This window comes from Puma concolor, chromosome A2 (genome assembly GCF_028749965.1).
Source record: "Puma concolor isolate L17-30 chromosome A2, mPumCon1.1.hap2, whole genome shotgun sequence".
NCBI lineage: Eukaryota > Metazoa > Chordata > Mammalia > Carnivora > Felidae > Puma > Puma concolor.
Window position 1 is genome coordinate 127,575,619 of NC_141668.1, and position 20,374 is coordinate 127,595,992.

The following is a 20,374-nucleotide window of genomic DNA, read 5'->3' on the forward strand; positions in this document are numbered from 1 at the left end:
TCTGGCCAAGGGTAATTTAAAGATTTAATCAATGAATTAGTGCAACCCTATTTTATCATTCCTTCCATGACCATCAGAGCAGTAAGAAAAAAAGAAAGAAAAATGAGATAAACCCACACAAACAACAAAAAAGAGAAAGAGATGAGATAGAATAAAAATGAAGTGCTGTCTCGAGAGATGATTGAATGGGTGACAGAAAAAATCTACCTCTCTACTAAATGATGTAGATCATTCTCAGTAAAGCACAATACACTTACAATATTGAGTCAGTTCTAAACGAGAGGAAATGTATACCAGAACATTCAAGAAAACTTATGGAAGATGTTATTTGTCTCTCGTTTATCTGCCATTCAGGAAAAAAGCGCAAATATTCTTTTCACGAAAGCGTTGTATAAGTCTCAGAGAGAAAACAAATGTTCATAATTTGCAAATATTTCTTAAGAGTGTCTCCTTCACAGAACTGCCAGATGAAAACCTGGATAGAGGCTCTTCCTCAAATCCTGGAGTGAGGATTTGCACTCCAATTTGCTTAGCTGAATCTCATCCAACTTCCCAAACCTACTCTTGATTCCCACTGTTTCAGACATTCTCTCAGGTTCTCTTAGTGTCATTGGTTGTCAAAGGTCCAGATAATACAAGCCCACCCGCAAAATGGCAGCCAACAGATAACCCTTTTTCATTCCTTCCAAAGACTTTTCCCATGTAGTTTCTGCCTGGAGATACTCTATGTGGCTGACTGATGCCAAACTACCAGTTATGTGTCTGTGTTCTTAAAATGAGTCAGTGGCTAGTGCAATAAAATACCCTGCATTTTGCTGCCTGTCTTTAACTGCCTCAATCTTAGCTCTGTTTCCCGGAGAACCTGGGAAAGCAGCTTTCTCTACCAAACTGCAGCACTTTTCTTCCTCTTTTTCAAAATATTAAAGATTAGTAATTTTTAATAATTTAAACATAGCCAGGATGTAGTCTTCTGATCCTGAGTCAGCACTTTTTCTATTGAATCATTATATGAATCATTATGCTGCCTTGTATTTTGAATTTTCTTTTTTTTTTAATTTTTAATGTTTATTTACTTTTGAGAGAGACAGAGAGAGACAGAGAGAGAGAGACAGAGAGAGATTGAGCACGAGCAGGGGAGGGCCAGAGGAAGAAGGAGACAAGGAATCCAAAGCAGGCTCCAGGCTCTGAGCTGTCAGCACATAGCCCGATGCAGGGCTCAAACTCACGAACCATGAAATCATGACCTGCGCCGAAGTCAGATGCTCAAGTGACTGAGCCACCCAGCCGCCCCTTTCTTCTTTTTTTTCTTCTTTTTCTTTTTTATCACAGGAATTTTAGGTTCATAATAAAACTGAGAGAAGGGTACAGATATCCCATATACCCCTGCACATGCATAGCTCCTCCCATTATCAACATTCCCACTGGTGGTACAGTTGTTACAAGTGAGGAATCCACACTGACACATCATAATCATCCAGGGGCCAGAGTTTACCTTAGGATTCACCCTTAGTGTTGTATATGCTTGGGGATTGGAAAAAATTTTAATGACAGGTATCCATCATTATACTATCACACCAAGAATTTTCACTGTCTTAACAATCTTCTGTGCTCCAACTATTCATTCTTCCCTCTCCTAACCCCTGGCAATCTGATATTTTACTGTCTCCAAAGTTTTGCCTTTTCCAAAATGTCACATAATTGCAATCACCCAGTATGTAACCTTTCAGATTGGTTTCTTTCACTTAGTAATATGCATTTAAAATTCCTCCATATGTTTTCATGGCTTGATAGCTCATTTCTTTTTAGCACTTACTAATATTCCAGTGTCTGGATGTGGCACAGTACATTTATTCATTTACTTACTGAAGAATATCTTGTTTGCTTCCAAGTTTTGGCAATTATGAATAAAGATACTATAAATTATAGAGTGCAGGGTTTTGTATGGAGACAAGTTTCAAGTCCTTTGGGTAAATGTTAACAGGTATGATACGTGCATTGTATGGAAAGAACATGTTTAGTTTTGTGGGAAACCTCCAAACTGTTTCCTAAAGCGGCTATACCATTTTGAATTCCCATCAGCAATGAATAAGAGTTCCTACTGCTCTACATCCTGACCATTTAGTGTTTGTATTCCAGATTCTGCCATTCCAATAGCCCTGTAGTAGTATTTCATTTTAATATGCATGTTCCTGATGACATATGATGTGGAGAATCTTCAAATGTGTGTTTGCCATCTGTATATCTCGTTTGGGGAGGTGTCTGTTCAGGTCTTTGACTCATTTTTTTATGATAATTGTTTTCTTATCCCTGAATTTTAATCATTGTTTGTGTATTTTAGATAACAGTTCTTTATCAGATGTGTCTCTTACAGATATTTTTTCCTAGTCTGTGGCTTGACTTCTCATTCTGTTGATATTGTCTTTCACAGTGCAGTTGTTTTTTTTAAATTATTTTAATTAAGTCCAGCTTATTGTATGTTTTCTTCAGGAGTCTGCCTCTGGTGTTTTATCTAAAAAGTCATGGCCAGGGGTGCCTGGGTGGCTCAGTCTTCTGAGTGTCCAACTTTGGCTCAAGTCATGATCTCTCACAGTCCGTGAGTTTGAGCCCTGGGTGGGGCTCTGTGCTGACAGCTCAGAGCCTGGAGCCTGCTTCAGATTCCGTGTCTCCCTCTCTCTCTCTCTGTGATTCTTTCACACACACTCTGTCTCTCTCTCAAAAATAAATAAAAATTTTGGGGCGCCTGGGTGGCTCAGTCGGTTAAGCGTTCGACTTCAGCTCAGGTCATGATTTCAAGGCCCGTGAGTTCGAGCCCCGCGTCAGACTCTGTGCTGTCAGTTCAGAGCCTGGAGCCTGCTTTGGATTCTGTGTCTCCTTCTCTCTCTGCCCCTCCCCCACTCACGCTCTGTCTCTCTCTATCAAAAAATGAATAAACGTTCAAAAATTGTTTTTAATAAATAAAAATTAAAAAAAATTTTAAAGTCATGGCCACACCCAAGGCCATCTAAGTTTTCCTCCAGCTCCTTACCTTCTGGGAGTTTTATAGCTTTGTTTCTATGTTTAGGTCTATGATCCATTTTGAATTCATTTTTGTGAAAGGTGTAAGGTCTGTGTCTAGATTCATTAAAAAAATTTGTTTTGCATGTTGGTATCCAATTGTTCCAGTAGTATTTGTTGAAAAGACTGTCTTTGCTTCATTGTATTGCCTTAGCTCCTTTGTTATAATTATCTTTTTAGACAAGTGTTCATTCTCTAAATAGACTGTAAAGCTGAGTTTTTTGAGGTAACTGCGGGGATTGTAAGACAATGGACTCTAAAGTCTGCTTGCTTTGTCTGTGTGCTGGTTCTCCCTTTATGGCTGTTGCACATTGGAAGCACTTGCTTGATTTCCTTGTAAGATTTACCTGTACCTGGGGATAATGGAAATAATAACAACACTGATTTGTTTTGAGAGTTACATTTAAAAATATTTTTAAAATGCTGGGCATTAGCCTGGAAGATAATGAAAGCCCCCAACATGGTAACTGTTACTCTTTATTTCTTTGTATTTTCTTTTTTTTTTTTTTTTTTTTTTTTTTTTTTTTTTTAAATTTTTTTTTTTCAACGTTTATTTATTTTTGGGACAGAGAGAGACAGAGCACGAACGGGGGAGGGGCAGAGAGAGAGGGAGACACAGAATCGGAAACAGGCTCCAGGCTCTGAGCCATCAGCCCAGAGCCCGACGCGGGGCTCGAACTCACGGACCACGAGATCGTGACCTGGCTGAAGTCGGACGCTTAGCCGACTGCGCCACCCAGGCGCCCCTTCTTTGTATTTTCTAAGAATACCTACAATTCATAAATACTTAATAACTACGCTTTTTGATTGTATTTACTCTGAAATCTTTAGCCTTGTTTTTTGTAGGTCTGCATGTATATTTATTCATATTATGAGAACATACAGGAAACCAACAGAAAGCCACTTAGACAAATAACCTCTGTGTAAAAATGGACGCTAGGTAGAGGTATAAGCAAAGTCATTATTTGGCTAATTGACTTTCTGTTAGTTTGCAGACTGCCATATAAAGTAGCACAAGAAGAGATACATTCAAATCAGTCTAACCAAGGATAAGACTTGAGTATATACAGCACACCTTAATCATTCTTTTGTGCAGTTCCAATCTTGAAACTGAAGTTTTAACAAAGGCCATCCTAAAATCTTTTAAAATTATTGTGTTGATTTGGACTCTGTTGGGGCGAGGTGGGCATTCCTAACTATTTAACTGACTCACAGAAAATACAGCAGTTATATCTGTAGTATTTTCTTTGCCTCTGTCCTAGCTCCAGACAAATAATAGTGTTTCTTGGGTCTCTGGAACAGAGTTATGTTAGGCACAGCGTGTTTAAATTTATATGTGCAATGGGAGGTGGCTAAGGCAAGGAAAGTAAAAAATGAAAACCTACATGGAGTGGCATCACTAATTGGCAGCACAAATAAATTCAATGTTGCTATGTTTTGCCACAAGGCACATTTCTCTTGGTGCCCTAGAGGAAATCAGGCATGCATGGGTGTTGTTATGTTACCCCTTTATCACCACTCCCAATAAACTAGAGGAACATATATTTTAAACACATTAAATAACTAAAGATATGCTTCCCTAGAAAGGATTAATCAAACATAATTTGGGGGTCATTACACAGCAAACTGAAAGGGTTTAACTCGCAAAGGATTGTTGAGAAGTGTTACCTGGAGATTAAAATGCACTCAAACACCTCTCAATTTATATGGAAGTCAAAACGTCACTGCTACCAGTGTCTAATTTTTTTTTTAATTCCTGATTTTCTGCAGTTGTATTTTATGCCTCATGTGTAATTAATCGGTGCCAACAGTCAAGTGTTTCAAAGTTAAGTCCCAGGTTCAACTGTCCTAAATTCCAAAGCAAAAACCAAGCATTAGATATTCAGACCTTAAAATGTATCAAAATGTGACTCTTTATTTAATATATGCAAATAATTTAAGCACCAGCTTTGTAGTGGCTGACACACAACACAAACACAGATTCTGGGTGACTGAATGGTGACACAGATTAGGAGATGGCAGACAAGAGTAGTTGCTAAATAACATAATTATTTGGTGTCATGATATGTCTTTATTCCAACAGCATGCCAGAGTGCGCTGCTGTTTCCCGTGAAATGTTAAGGAAATGTGATTTAACATTAACAAAACAGCATCAGATGGAAAGCTTAGCTAAATTAACCCAGTGAAAGAGGCTGTTCAGTAGAGGAGAAGGAAAGAGAAAGAAAAGTGTCTCCATTTGCTCAAGTATTTTGGGATGCTGGAGAAAACACAAAAGAGAATTAATACAGATTCATATGCTAACGTGCCTCACAACCGAAGCAGAGCAAAAGAAGACATGGGAAATTATAAAGTTGACAAAGGACAAAAAAAGTTTGTGAACACAGGACTTAAAAGGCATTTTTTAAAAAAAGTATGCTCATAAAATAAGTAGAGGAGAATCAATTGAAAACACAATGAAACAGAAAGAGCTGTGCAGAATGAAAGTTCAAACATTGCCAGGACATTTTGATTATACTTTCATTACATATATGATGATGAGCCTATTGTGGGATCTCAAGACTTTGAAAGTTTGCAAATGTAAAGTTGTATCTGAAGCGTACTTTGAGACAGATGAGATTCAGGTACAGCCAGGTGACCTTAAACCTGGAATTTTACCCCTGAGGTCCTTGGTTTCCCTCAAGCATAGCAAGAGAGGAATTTGGGCTGGGACATTTATTATTATTTCCCTTTTCACTCTACCTCCGGGGCATCTGGGTAGCTCAGTCAGCTACGCGTCCAACTTTGGCTCAGGTCACGATCTCACCATTCGTGGGTTCAAGTCCCATGTCAGGCTCTGTGCTGACAGCTCAGAGCATGGAGCCTGCTTTGGAGTCTCTCTCTCTCTCTCTCTCTCTCTGCCCCTCCTCTGCTCTTGCTCTGTCTCTCAACAACAAATACATGAAAAGAAAAAAATTCACTCTATCTCTGTCCCTCAGCGATTTCAGAAGGTAATATATCTGGGAAATGTTTTCCCCTGCTGTCCTGAATGTGGTTTTGGTGGTAGATGTGAATGGAATCTCCGATTCTGGTTCCTTTCTGGCTACTGAACTATTGTATTACTCAGAGTTTACAGAACCAAACTTACAAACATGGCTGAGGATGGGATACCAACTTAGATGTGACTCCGTGTCTGCTAACTCTAATTATATCTTCTTCTTAATTGTAATACATAATTACATATCTAGATCAAGTCCCTCATGGACCTTAGGGAGTTTATCCTAATTTACCAAATTTGCATATCTATGCCTATATGTCACCAAAAATTATATTGTATGTTAAATTAACAATTTAATCAGTCTGGCACGAAACAGACACTCAGATCAATGGAACAGAATAGAGAACCCAGAAATGGACCCACAAACGTATGGCCAGCTAATCTTTGACAAAGCAGGAAAGAATATCCAATGGAATAAAGATAGTCTCTTCAGCAAGTGGTGCTGGGAAAACTGGACAGCGACATGCAGAAAAATGAACCTGGACCACTTTCTTACACCATACACAAAAATAAACTCAAAATGGATGAAAGACCTCAATGTAAGACAGGAAGCCATCAAAATCCTCGAGGAGAAAGCAGGACAAAACCTCTTTAATCTTGGCCGCAGCAACTTCTTACTCAATACATCTCCAGAGGCAAGGGAAACAAAGGCAAAAATGAACTATTGGGACCTCATCAAAATAAAAGGTTTCTGAACACTGAAGGAAACAATCATCAAAACTAAAAGGCAACCGACAGAATGGGAGAAGATATTTGCAAATGACATATCAGATAAAGGGTTAGTATCCAAAATCTATAAAGAACTTATCCAACTCAACACCCAAAAAACAAATAATCCAGTGAAGAAAAGGGCAAAAGACATGAATAGACACTTCTCCAAAGAAGACATCCAGATGGCCAACTGACACTTGAAAAAAAGCACAACATCACTCATCATCAGGGAAATACAAAGCAAAACCACAATGAGATACCACCTCATACCTGTCAGAATGGCTAACATTAACAACTCAGGCAACAACAGATGTTGGCAAGGGTGTGGAGAAAGAGGATCTCTTTTGCACTGATGGTGGGAATGCCAGCTAGTGCAGCCATTCTGGAAAACAGGATGGAGGTTCCTCAAAAAATTAAAACTAGAACTACCCTACGACCCAGCAATTGCACTACTAGGTATTTATCCAAGGGATACAGGGATGCTGTTTTGAAGGGACACATACATCCCAATGTTTATAGCAGCACTATCAACAATAGCCAAATTATGGAAAGAGCTCAAATGTCCATCGATGGATGAATGGATAAAGAAGATGTGGTGTATACATACTCTCTCTCTCTCTCACACACACACACACACCCACCCACCCACACACACACACACACACAATGGAGTATTACACGGCAATCCAAAGAGTGAAATCTTGACATTTGCAACTATGTGGATAGAACTAGTGGGTATTACGCTAAGCGAAATTAATCAGTTAGAGAAAGACAAATATCATACAACTTCACTCACATGAGGACTTTAGAACACAGATGAACATCAAGGAAGGGAAGCAAAAATAATATAAAAACAGGGAGGGGGACAAAACAGAAGAGACTCTTAAATATGGAGAACAAACAGAGGGTTACTGGAGAGGTTGTGGGAGGGAGGGATGGGCTAAATGAGTAAGGGGCATTAAGGAATCTACTCCTGAAATCATTGTTGCACTATATGCTAATTTGGATGTAAATTAAAAGAAATAAAATTTAAAAAATCTAATCAGTCATTTGAATCATTTGAATATTGTAGATAGAGGAGGCTAAGCCATTAAGAGGACTGATTTATTTTATTTTATTGGTGTGAATTAAGACTCCATCTAATGCAACAACATACAGACTTATTCTATACCTTTTATTGATAGAAAATTAGAATGTGACTGTATATATCACTGTTTTTAGAAGAGTTTTAGTCCTAACTTAAAAAAAAAATGAATAAGTAATGTATATAGTATGATGTTCTGCTTTTGCCTCCACAGATGGACACTGCATTACATCGGAAAACTAACTAAAGGTCTACATGGTGGTACTGAAGATTACACAGAACTTTGGAGTCAGATCTTCCTGGAAGTGAACGTATTTCTATGACTTAAAAGTGTGTAACTTTAGCTGTGATGTTTAACTTCGCTAAGCCTTAGTTCTAACCACCTAAAAAATATAAACAAATAACACACCCCTCATAGGCATCTTTTAAAAGTAAATGAAATGATGTCTCTAACATGCCAACACACTACCCACCCATGATAGGTACTCCATAAGTTGATGTTATTACTACTACTAGTATTGTTATTATTTGAGGAGACTCAGGGTCAACGACGAGAAAGCCGGATTTCTGACTGTATTTGTTAATTTAACCTTAGAAGGAAAACAAAAATGTGTATATTTAAGTATACCTAAGCATCCCTAAGCAGGCAAAGAGTCAACCATTGGATGGCTCTCAAAATGATTTGTGTCTGTACGTGCAGGAATTATCTCCTGCAAGGAGGAAGGTAGGTGTATATCCAAACCTTTCAACCGGCATCATGTGTGACACTGTGTACGCGGTAAGACAGACACATAATCAACCTGTTCTCCGCACCTTTGTTTTCTAGGAAAAGTTCCTCCCTACACTTCAAGGGTCAGTTCATGTCCCTCCAACCTGCTGAGGCCTTTTCTGAAAGGCTGTAAGCTGAGTCAGTCCTCACCATCTTTTGTCTGTGATAACACACACCCTGTTGCACTGGAGCTATTGACCTGTCTGCTTCCCCCACAAGACTCGGAGCTCATTCAAATTTATAAACCCAGAATTTTTTCACAAGGCCTGTCAAAGTGGTTTGCAACTGTGCGTATAAATAAATGAATAGTTTGACAAGTCACACTTGAGAATCAGATTTGTCACTCCAAATCAGCAATTCTCTAACTGTGCTCTCAGGAAATATAGGGGCTTCTCAGGGCACACTATGGGCTGCTGGAAGGAAGGCAGCTTATGGCTGAGGGCAACTGGGCAGGGCATTGAGAGGGGCTCTGGGTCTCCCTCTTGGACATTAGTCAGATTGGTTCACTATTAGCTGTTTTATGAAATGGGCTCTAGCATTAGCTTCCTTTGGAAACAAAACAAGAACACCTTCCCTGCCAAAAACAAAACAAAACAAAACAACAACAACAAAAACAATTCTATGGGAAAAAAAGAAAAAAAAAGACAAAGGAAAATGGGAAATAATAGCCAGTGACTAAAAAAAAAAATATGCTCTGACAAGCCTCACTCTTCATTGTGAAGATATTAACAAGACTGACTTTTACACAGCTGGTTGGGCTTTTATTTCTTCAACTGGATCATAATTTCTACAAGACAGCAATTCTATCCATCCCATTTATTTCTATTGATTTACGTTCTAGATGTCCACCAGCATGGACGAAAAGGTGTGGGTGTAACAAATACCTGTAGAGCAACCATTTCATTTCTAAGTAAGTAGCGTTGTATTTTAAGCACATCAAGTAATCACTTCTTTCCACAAACGTCAAACTAAGAACAAAAGGTCATTTGTGTAAATTGCACTAATAACTGACCTTTTCTTCCTATAAAATTATTGCTGCTGAATATTTATGTAAATTTTGGAGGATATAAATGTCACTCAGAAATTAGAAGCACGCACTGAAGTAAGTGGATACCATTCCATGGCCAATTGTATTCATGTTTCCAAACAGTAACTGAACTAAGGACTTCTATCTCCTTGGCAGTGAGATAAGACAAAGAATCAAGCACTTTAAATAGGAAGCAAAGTTCTGGGGGGAAAGGAGATACAATGAAGTTTCTATTTCTCAAGCAGTATGTTTGCATCAAACCAGTGTTTCTCTAGGGGGTGTTCAAAAGTCTCAGCTTCTCCTCAGAGCAGAGGGCATGAACTTACAATAAAAATGCAGATTCCTCAGCCCCGCTTCATACCCACTGACTGAAAATCTTGGACACGGCTCTGGGATCTGCATTTTTCACAAGGTTCTTATGCATGATCAAGTTTGAAGCCTACTGATACAGACTACAAATTCAAACTCTACAATGGATCTTATATATTTTTCGACATAAGGTACGGTGCAAGAATATAAGGTGCTATTTATTTGGGGAACTTTTTTGCTTGGTCATATTTGCCCTTGGTTTAAAGCTACAGGATGGTGTTACCCATCATTAAAACATTTCAAACAGGGAACCAGACCAGTAAGAGTCTAACCCAAGGCAGTGGTGTAAAACAGAGCACACTCAGCTGGGCAGGCTGAGTTTAAAGGCAGGCTTTACATCTTTAATGAACCAGAGCTTTCTCTGACCATGGCAGGCAGGTGGTTTCACACGCACTCTGCTGAAGGGTCAGTGCACCGGACCGGTAGAGGCCAGTGGGGATAAAGAAAGAAGGACTGGATGGCAAGAGGAAAAAAATGAGGGCAAGACTGACAGGGGCGCACAGGATTTCAGCTTGTTAAATCTTTGCGTGACAGAGGCAAGAGTATCAGATGGCTCGTGACATCTTTAGCATGTATTCCCTTGGAAAGGCTCACCTTAACAAGGCTCTCAGGAGTTGAGTAGGAACAATTTAAAATTTTATTACATAGAAGCAGCACAGAAGGGAGATTGTAATAAGCCTGGCATTATGCAGACTGTCATTCTTCCTTAAACATGGGAACATATGGTTCATTTGCCTATTTGATACTCATGCTACCTGATGTACTAAGCACTATTACATTAAGTAGTTGGTGATACGAAATAAAATTAGGTTTATTTGCTTGTTCCATTAGGAAGCTTTGCAAGGAGGAGGAAGAGATAGAAAAGCCTGTGTGCTGGTGACAACATTCTTGTTAAAGTTGCACTGAATAGACTTGTGTGGAGGGGATATTTTATGAAGGTTGAGCACTTGACGATAAAGGTAAAGGAATAAGGTAAAGTGGTGATAGAGAAAGGAGACATTGAAAGATACACAGAGAAGGGTCAAACAGGAAGGAGGCATCATATCACTGGCTCTCTTGCATCCAGGCGGACAGACCCCCATTAGGTGATAACCCACAAGGTGAGATGGTTGGAAAAAGGCTCCTGGGAAAAGCAGAATGGTGGCAAAATGTTGGGCAATGGCCTATGTAACCACAGGAACTACTCTGTCTAGCTAGTTTAGCAAAGAGTGGAATGAAGACAAACTGTAATTTTTATTCTGTTCATCTTCTGTGTCAATACGCTAAGGGCTTTCAAGTAGATCCTCCCAAGGGTACTCTTTTTGCTCATGAAGAGAAGAAAGATGACACTACTTGCTCAAGAACCACTGATTCTTTCTTGGCACAGAGAATACCCTGTTTCTCTTACCCTTCTTTCTCTTCATCTCCTACTTACTCATCTCTACTTCCTCTTTCCTACTCATTCACTGCCATTTTTGACTTCCCCCCTTCCCCCGCCCAGCACTTCCTCACAAAGGACTACTATGTTAAGAGGGAGAGCTCAGGGCGTTGGAGCGCTATGCAGTTGGAAGTGGGCCTGCCAGGTTTGGGGCTCGAAGGCAAAAATACTGAATAAGCTCCATTACTAGATTCCATGCTACCTAAGGGATTCATATGTTCCCAAAAGGTATATGTACTGTGTCAAGGGCCCAGGGCCACACAGGGTTTCAGAGTATCAGTATTAGAGAATAAAGCACACAAAATTCATGGATGTGAGGTCTGTTTGTAACTCTCCCTCCCTCCTTCCCTTTCTCTCTCTCTCTCTCTCTCTCCCTCTCTCTCCCCCCTCTCTCCCCCCTCTCTCCCTCTCTCTCTGCCCCCCCCCCCCTTTCCAACCCCAAGTGGATAGAGGTAATAAAATTGGTTCTAGGAGTTCACCAGTCCTCTGATATCAAGTCTGGGAAATATAATCACATCCTAAGACCAACTGCCAAGGGCTAGAACCTCTACTTTTCAGTTTGATAGTCAGTGAATCTCCAAGTATCTTTTTATTCAGCTCTTTGAGATTACCAGGGTAAAGGTAGTAGAAAAGTAACCATATGTAACTATGTGACAACTTTGTTCCTCAGGAATGTATCTGCATATGAAAAAAGTGTACTTTAATTTTAAGATATATAATGTATCTGATATAATGCCTGACTTATAGAAAGTGTTTACAATGGTTATTTTCATTATTAATGACCATTTGTCTGCTATATAACAGGATTTTATTTTGTTTTCTTTTGCTTTATTTTATTTTATCTTAGGAAATGAGAGAGAAATGTGTATTTTTCTTTCCTTTCCTTTTGTTTTTTAGAAGAATGAAGAAATGTGGTGGATTATTTATTAATTCAATTATATTTCAATAATGGGAAAACATTCTATCTCTTTATTTTTATTGTTCAGAGATTTTATGCACACTCTGACCAAATCCCAGGTGGTTTAGGCACTGTATTTAATCCTGCCTGTCGGGGCGCCTGGGTGGCGCAGTCGGTTAAGCGTCCGACTTCAGCCAGGTCACGATCTCGCGGTCTGTGAGTTCGAGCCCCGCGTCGGGCTCTGGGCTGATGGCTCAGAGCCTGGAGCCTGTTTCCGATTCTGTGTCTCCCTCTCTCTCTGCCCCTCCCCCGTTCATGCTCTGTCTCTCTCTGTCCCAAAAATAAATAAACGTTGAAAAAAAAAAAAATTTAAAAAAAAAATAATCCTGCCTGTCAGAGGACAACTTTGAGCTGTCTGTCCAGCAGGTTAACATTTCCTATTAAATTTACGAGGTGATCCCTGAGCAGATAGCCAGCAGTCGCTGAGCACAAGGAGATAAATAAATCTAGGCCTTTGATTTCTGTCAGTTCACTTGCTAAGTGGATCCATGAGGAAAAAAAAAGAAGCGATTAATCAAACTTAGCCGATGTGAAATTGATTCCCTCAGTTGCCTCAGAATGCCTTGCAGAGATACCTTTGTGGTTTTTACTCTGGCTGGTAGAGGTAAGAATGTGTAACTGGGATTTGCATGAAGATTAGGATAACAGCAATAAATGCACCCAATAGGAGTAGAGTATTTCCAGCCTTTCCACAGATACCACCAACTGAGTCTCATAGAACCATGTGGGAGAGACAAGTACTATTTTCTCTATGTGAGGACTAGTGAAGTTAAACGACTTGCTAGAAGTTATCAACTACATGAGAGGTAGGGTTGGGACTTGAACCCAGATCCTCTGACTCCCAATAACTTCAAAGACAAACACTTTCTTACGAAAGGATATTATGTGTCAGATATTTGACTCGCTTAACATTTTACCCACCACACCTAGTCCAGTGTTTGGAACAAAATAGGTGTTCATTAAATATTTACAGACTGAATGAACACATCATGGGCCTATTAATTATTAAGTACGTTTTTGGTTTAAATGCAAAATGTCTTAAGTCAGGCGGATACGAACAACCCAAAGTAAATGTTACCTTTCATTGATTTAGCAACACAGAAAATATTTATTGAATGTCTATTATGTCCCAGGTTTGAGCTGGGTTCTGGGCATATAATGGTAAAGGAAACAGTGGTTCTCACCACGCTGTGGTGCTACAGTGTGGCTGCTAGGGCTCTCTAACCTCTGAATCCATCCAATGAGATCATTTTAGCTGTTTTGAACAATTTAAAGCAATCACCATGTCTGGCTCAGGCTTGGCCACCTGAGGAAACCAGCGCAATATATTGAAAATTATAAGTATGATAGCAGCTGCAATTTTAACCTGGCACACTAATGTTTTGCATTGATTTCTATTTCTATTTCTAATATATAAACCCTATTCTGGCAGTCACTACATGGGTATAGGGTTTAATGTTTCTTAAAGTTGTTTTGATTGTAGTTCACCTTAAATAAATCCAGAGAACAGTCACCTCAAAGGAAAAAAAAAGAGAGCGAGAGAGAGAGAATATGCTAGTGGTTTTATACAAGGTCAGGGCACTCATCAGTGACAGAACTGGGACCAAAATCCCCGTTTTCTTTTTGTTGTTGTTGTTATTTTTAAGTTTTTAATGTTTATTTTTGAAAGAGAGAGAAACATCTATTTCCAGATGTAGGAAAACTTTTCTACTTGGACAGTCTGCCATGAATACAAGTACTTATAAAGACAGAAATCATAAAAGAGTCAAGACTTCAACTGAAGCACACAGGCCAATAAGAAACATATTAATTATATTTAGAATTCTTGCTTGATCTGAATTACCAACACGTGAAAGTAGGTTAAATCATGTAATAACAGCCATTCCAAAAATGAAGAATCAAGTATGCTCTCTGTTACCTGTTGAGTGGAATAGACCTGAAAACAGAGATGGGCAACTTGGCATAGAGTCTAAGCTTTATCATTTACTATATAGGTGATGTATGCTGTCTCATTTCATGCAAGAGTAGAGGAAAGTGTCAAAACATATATATTGCCACCATTTTTTTATAAGTAGGCAATACAGTAAGATTACTTTGAATAGGCTTCTTTAGAGTCCTTTCAACCATCTCTAGGTAGTTACACTTTACTGGAAGCAAGAGTTAGTGACAATGAAATTTCAAAGGAGACAGCACCGTATACAAGTTTTATAACAGAAAGTAAAAATGTGCATTTTCCCACACAGGTCAAGAACTAAAAACTATTCCTACCTGGGATCATTGTAAACATTTAAGTTGTTGTCCATATGTGGCTTTTTAAACCTTTCTATGTGTACAACTGTGTCATGTTTTAACAGAGGTATGAAAGGGTAGGAATTATATTTATGTTTCTACTGAAGTGAAATAAGCAGACTGGCATGGCATTTCAAAATGTACGCTGGGATTCAGTGTTTCTGTCTTTGAATTTAGGATCTAGCTCTGTAAAACTCCTTCCTACTCTCCTTCCTTCCTTCGTTTGTTCCTTCCTTCTCTAATTTTCACCTTCAACTTCTTTGGAAATCCCTATGATGAGACTAGAAAAAACCCATTAAGTCAACACAAATAAAAACACAGATGCAGTATTTCCCAAAAAGCAGCATGAAGCCATGCACTCAATGAAACCAGTCAGGTCAGAAGGCAATAGAAGTAGGGACAGGACAGGGATCATGCAGAGACACAAAGTCTCATGGATGGTTGTATGACCTGTGCAAATTACTGCTTAAGGTAATCTAGAACTGGCAGAGACACACCTCTGTAATTACTATGTACTTCCGCGGCTCAGATTTATTTATTTATTTTTTTTCAATTTTTTAAGATGTGTGCTCAGGAGAAAATTCTTTTTGTTTCTTTTTATTGAAACCTATAATGAAGTCCTATAGCAATGAGAGAACGAAATTAGAGAAGAAGCATCTGTGACTAGAAATCACACAGATCACTCCTTTAATTATAGTGAGACACGGGGTGCCTGGGTGGCTCAGTCGTATGAGCGTCTGACTTCATCTCAGGTCATGATCTTGTGGTTGAGAGTTTGAGCCCCAAGTTGGGCTCTATGCTAACAGCTCAGAGCCTGGGGCCTACTTCAGATTCTGTATCTCCCTCTCCCTGCACTCTGCACTCCCCTGTCACTCAATGCTCTGTCTTGCTCTGTCTCAAAAATAAATATAAACATTAAAAAAATTAATTATAGTGAGACAATGCTTATTCTGATATGCTCTTAGTGATTATTCAAAAGATGAAAAGGTCCCAAATTCATTCTAGATGGGACAAAACAAAACATAAACCTGAAAAGTCGTTTCAAAGCAGTTTCCCTCAAACCCTTTGTTTTCCTCTCATTTCCTTACTTTATTCATATATTCTTCCTTCTCTTTCTCCTCCCCACATACATGGTGTTTAAGTGTTTAACGTTTATAGAAAGTAAACAACACTCACTCCTGCTCCTTATGTGAGGACTTTGAGTCACTTTAGGAAATGAAGTAATCAATTTGTCCAGACTCTCAGTACAAAGTGCTGCATTTGATACTTTGGTATCTCTTGAGTTTTCTAATTCTACAGCAGTGTCTTCGAACCTCAATTAGGTTTTAGGAATCAAAGAGGAATCATTTAAAAGGAATCCACATCCAAAGCTGTTGAGAATACCTGCAGTGATCTCCTAGGCAGTCTACACAGAGGAAGGAGCCCAGTCAGGGCTAGGAAACAGATTTCCCCTTCATCAATCTTTTCCCCTTGGCTTTGAAGCTTCTGCTCTTATGTCTCAAGGCATCTTGTCCAGAAGAGCTTTTCTCTAAAGCTGGTGACGTCTTACATATTCATCCTTTTTGACACATTCATTCATTCCACAGATATTTATTGAGTTTAGATTCTATACCAAAGGCACAGGGCATGCACAGACAGATTTGACAAAATCCCTGTCCTGGGAAAAGCTTCAGTGTAGGGCTATAGAGACCACTGGAGACAGGGGACAGCAAGGAATGACAGGGCCCTAGAAAGGTCTTTATCTTGTCTATCTTGTCACGTCAGGAGAGCGTCTTCAAGGCTCCAGATATAACCCTGATAGCACTCTATACCATCTGCACTTCTTGTTTGTTTTAACCCCCTTTTCTCTCTCTCTTGACAACAAAGGCAGTCCTAGATCAGAAATAAAAATGGCATCCCTGCCTCCAGCCTATGACATTTTTACTGGCTCAGAAGATTCAACGCCACAACCCAGATTTCTAGTTTTTCTGGAAATGTTTGAAGTTCTACAACCCTGTCTCAAGTTCTATATTCCCACAAAAAAATGTCTACCTAAACTGGGAGTGACTATCTAGTTTTGGTGTAGAATTCACTCTCCAGACCTGTCTCATACTCTGGCAACCACCATATCTCCTTATCTTATCATACATCATGCTTCAGCTGTCCTTTTTCTTTTCTTATACACATTTTTTAATGTTTATTTTTTGAGAGAAAGAGAGACAGGGTGCCAGCTGAGGAGGGGCAGAGAGAGAGGAAGACACAGAATCTGAAGCAGGCTCCAGACTCTGAGCTGCCAGCACAGAGCCTGACGTGGGGCTTGAACCCACAAACCATGATATCATGACCTGAGCTGAAGTCGGACGCTTAACTGACTAAGCCACCCAGGTGCCCCTGTCCTTTTTTTTACATGGCCTGTCTTGTTCATTTATGTTACTGGACTAGTAGGCTACGCATATGAGTTAATGACATATATGATCTGACAAATAGCTCACTGAAACATTTTCCTATGTTCAGCACAGTGGCTCATGCAGGGTAGTATTCCACTGCACATCTGGTCACACGGTAACACGCATGGGTCATTCCAATAGAGCCACACATATTGCCTAGTTGTCCCTAGGTACACAAGGTTCTATACTACAATGCAGCAAAATTTATTCTAAGTAGAGAAAAACACCTGTTTTGCTCTGTCTAAACTCTCACAGAAAACATGCCAGTGCTGATCCAGGATTTCTCAATCACATCTAGAACAGAAGGAAACCTCTTTTCTTTCTCTACAGGAACCTCTCTACATTTTTTTTTCATGTGGAGAATTCATTTTGTCATGGGGCGAACACCTGTGTGACTATTTAAAAACCACAACACCAGGTGTGTGAGTATAAGTGTCTCTCTCTTTTATGTAATGCTCTTCTCACTGATTTCTCAGCAGGCTGGGTCAGGAAGAAGCTGCAAGCTGAATATAGAAAAAAAGGTCTTAAAGGATTTTTTAAAATATGTCTATTACAAGTGCATGCACTAAATATGTTGCAGCAAAATTATACAAATAGGTCTTAAGTTTGTAAGATTCTTTAGTTTTTGCTGCCATGTGAAAATGTTTGGTATCTGTGAGTACCCAGTTGTAAGCTTACCCTAAGGGAGAGGATTTAGAAGACTTAGATTTGGAAGACGTTATATGGCAAAATATCTCAAAATATAAAACAAAAGAGATCTATTTACCTTGTGCTCTGTCTCAGGCTCTCCATTCCTCTTTTCCAGGAGATAGCTGCCCTAGGAAAAGCAGTTGGTTTGCATTCGATAGTGATATCCCCACCAACTTGCACAACTGAAGTTTTTTTAAGAGGATTTTTAGAGAAATCAGGAGCTGAGGCTAAAAACAAAATTAAAACCAAATTGTTAAGTTAGTCACTTAATTAACACGTGGTAACCTGATGGTGTAGTATACGAGACAGGATTTAAGGTTAACATGCAGAGCTTTTTTCAAGCTATTCTGCTCAGGTTGTTCTGGGACAAGTTACCAATTTAGCATCTTGGAGTTCTATTTTCATTTGAAAAATGAAGATGACAACAGATAATTACTTCAGAAATTTACTGAGGAGATTAAATGAGATAACATCTGTAAAGAACTCTAGCATAGTGCCTGGCACAAAGTATGTGTTCAATAAATGTAATTTATTTTTGTTTTGGTTCTAGTCATTGAAATAACAAAGGGCAATCAGAGCAGGGGAAGAACCAAGTTACAAAGAGCCACATTCTAAATCGTGTTTACAACAAAGAGGGTGAAGGTGGTCCCATAAGAGAGAGAAGAAGAGATTTTAACCCTGATTAGGGAAATCATTAAATCTCTTCCAGTCAAGGTAATGATCCTAAATGGGAAATATAAAATATCACTGAAATAAAGCAGAAATACTCTATCACTTTGTCAGATTTATTCAGGCAAGCCTTTAACCAGCTAAATGGAAATACTCTGCCTTCGGTAGAAGCAGACAAGCTGAGCAGATTTTTTTTTTAAATGTCAGTTTCAACTTTGTCCCCACTCAATAAATGTTGAACAAATACCAATTCATGAGGGTGAGAAATTATTAGACTGCCTGGATGTATCTGAGTCTTTCCAGCTTCACGAATGTGGGAAGCCATGTGTCCAATCCTCACTTCTAGCCTGAAGTCTAAGTGGGCTGAAATTCCTTGAGATATGCCATGGTCTCTTGTTTCTGGGCATTTAAAGTATTGCTTCTCTTTACTGACTTGTGCATGCTTTTTCTACGGATCTCAGGCTTCAAGAGAACATCCTCAATTTAGGTTATTTTCAGCTTGTCATGAAGTCTGATAACACCTTCTCAGTTATTCACTATAATAATCATATTTTAAAATTTAGCTTTTTTTCCTCAGTGAAACTATAGGTTCTATGAAAGCAAAGATCACTTAAGTATTGATAATTATATCTCTACTACTTAGTACACAATAACTTTTCAATAAATAGTAGTGATTGAAAGAATAAACAAATCAATGGCCATTGTCCATAAGCTTATGAAACCTTGTCTCTTTGCTTGATCCTTCCTCTCTCATTCCATTTCTTCCTACCATTAAGAAAACTTTGTGATAAAAGAGACTGGTGGGTTATTTGTTGTAACACACACCACTGAGAATATCATTCTTGAACTGCTTCTATCCCAAATTTTCTACTACAAGGACTCATCTGCCCAGCTTTCCTTGAGGTCTGGGTGGTCTTGTGACAGGGTTCTAGCCATCGTCATAAAATGATTTTACTGTAAGGATGCACAGAAATTTTGTATTTTCTAATGAGAGGGATAGATTTGGTCACTTTTGTCCCTTCCCTCTCCTTCTCCCTTAAGTATGGGTTTTATTCCTGTAGCTAGAGCAGTCACTCCCTCAAGGCTACAAGCATGAGGGAAAATTTAAAGGATAATATTATCAATCACGGTGCTGTGGTTCAGTTACCACTCCTGAAATTCTTGTTAAAAGATAAAATAAATACCTGCTTAAATCACTATAAATTGAGATTTTCTTTTCCTATTTTTTTTGTTTGTTAGCAGTTGAAACACTCCTAAAGGATAATTTTGAGTTGTACTCAAAACATGTGCTACGATCAGCTTTGGAGGACCCTTGTTCTGGCTTGGATGTACTCAACAGCAGACTTCTCTGGAAGCACTAATGTATTGCTCAAGCAGAATAATGATTTTCACCCTGCCTTTTTTTTATAGTTAATTTAGACATTTCCCATTATTTCAAAGGAAAGCAATCTCTAATTTACAGAAAACTTGGGTTGATACTATGTATAATCATAGCTCACTAAAATGTCATTTTGAATTTTTTGGTTATAAATGAATGACTTACCTAATACTCTCAATTCTGCATTTGCATAAATTATCTGATATTTGTTTTCTGCAGCACACTGGTAGACACCAGAATCTGACACATTCAGCATAGTTATGATAAGTGTCCCGTTTTCTATTTGAATTCTTTCCTAATAAAAGAAAAGCCACATAAAGATGTTAGTGTGTTAATGTAGGCACTCTCTTAACCAGAATACACTATTAAACATTGGTACATTTCTACAATATACGACATTTTGGTGCATGAGAACTGATGTTTATGAAGATGGAGCTTAATATACTGCAAGATTCCGAGCAGCTTTTTGAAGTTAAAAAAAGAAATATCCTTCCTATAA

The 20,374-nt window shown here is 38.8% G+C and overlaps 1 protein-coding gene across 1 annotated transcript in view; it reads right to left on the reverse strand.

The window, feature by feature from the left end:
- Nucleotides 1–20,374, reverse strand: part of CNTN6 (contactin 6) — a 290,327-nt gene that overhangs the window by 57,295 nt on the left and 212,658 nt on the right. Inside the window, 2 exon segments of the mRNA XM_086697579.1 lie at nt 17,905–18,055; nt 20,041–20,170. Of these exon segments, the coding sequence (XP_086553705.1) occupies nt 17,905–18,055; nt 20,041–20,170 (281 nt within the window).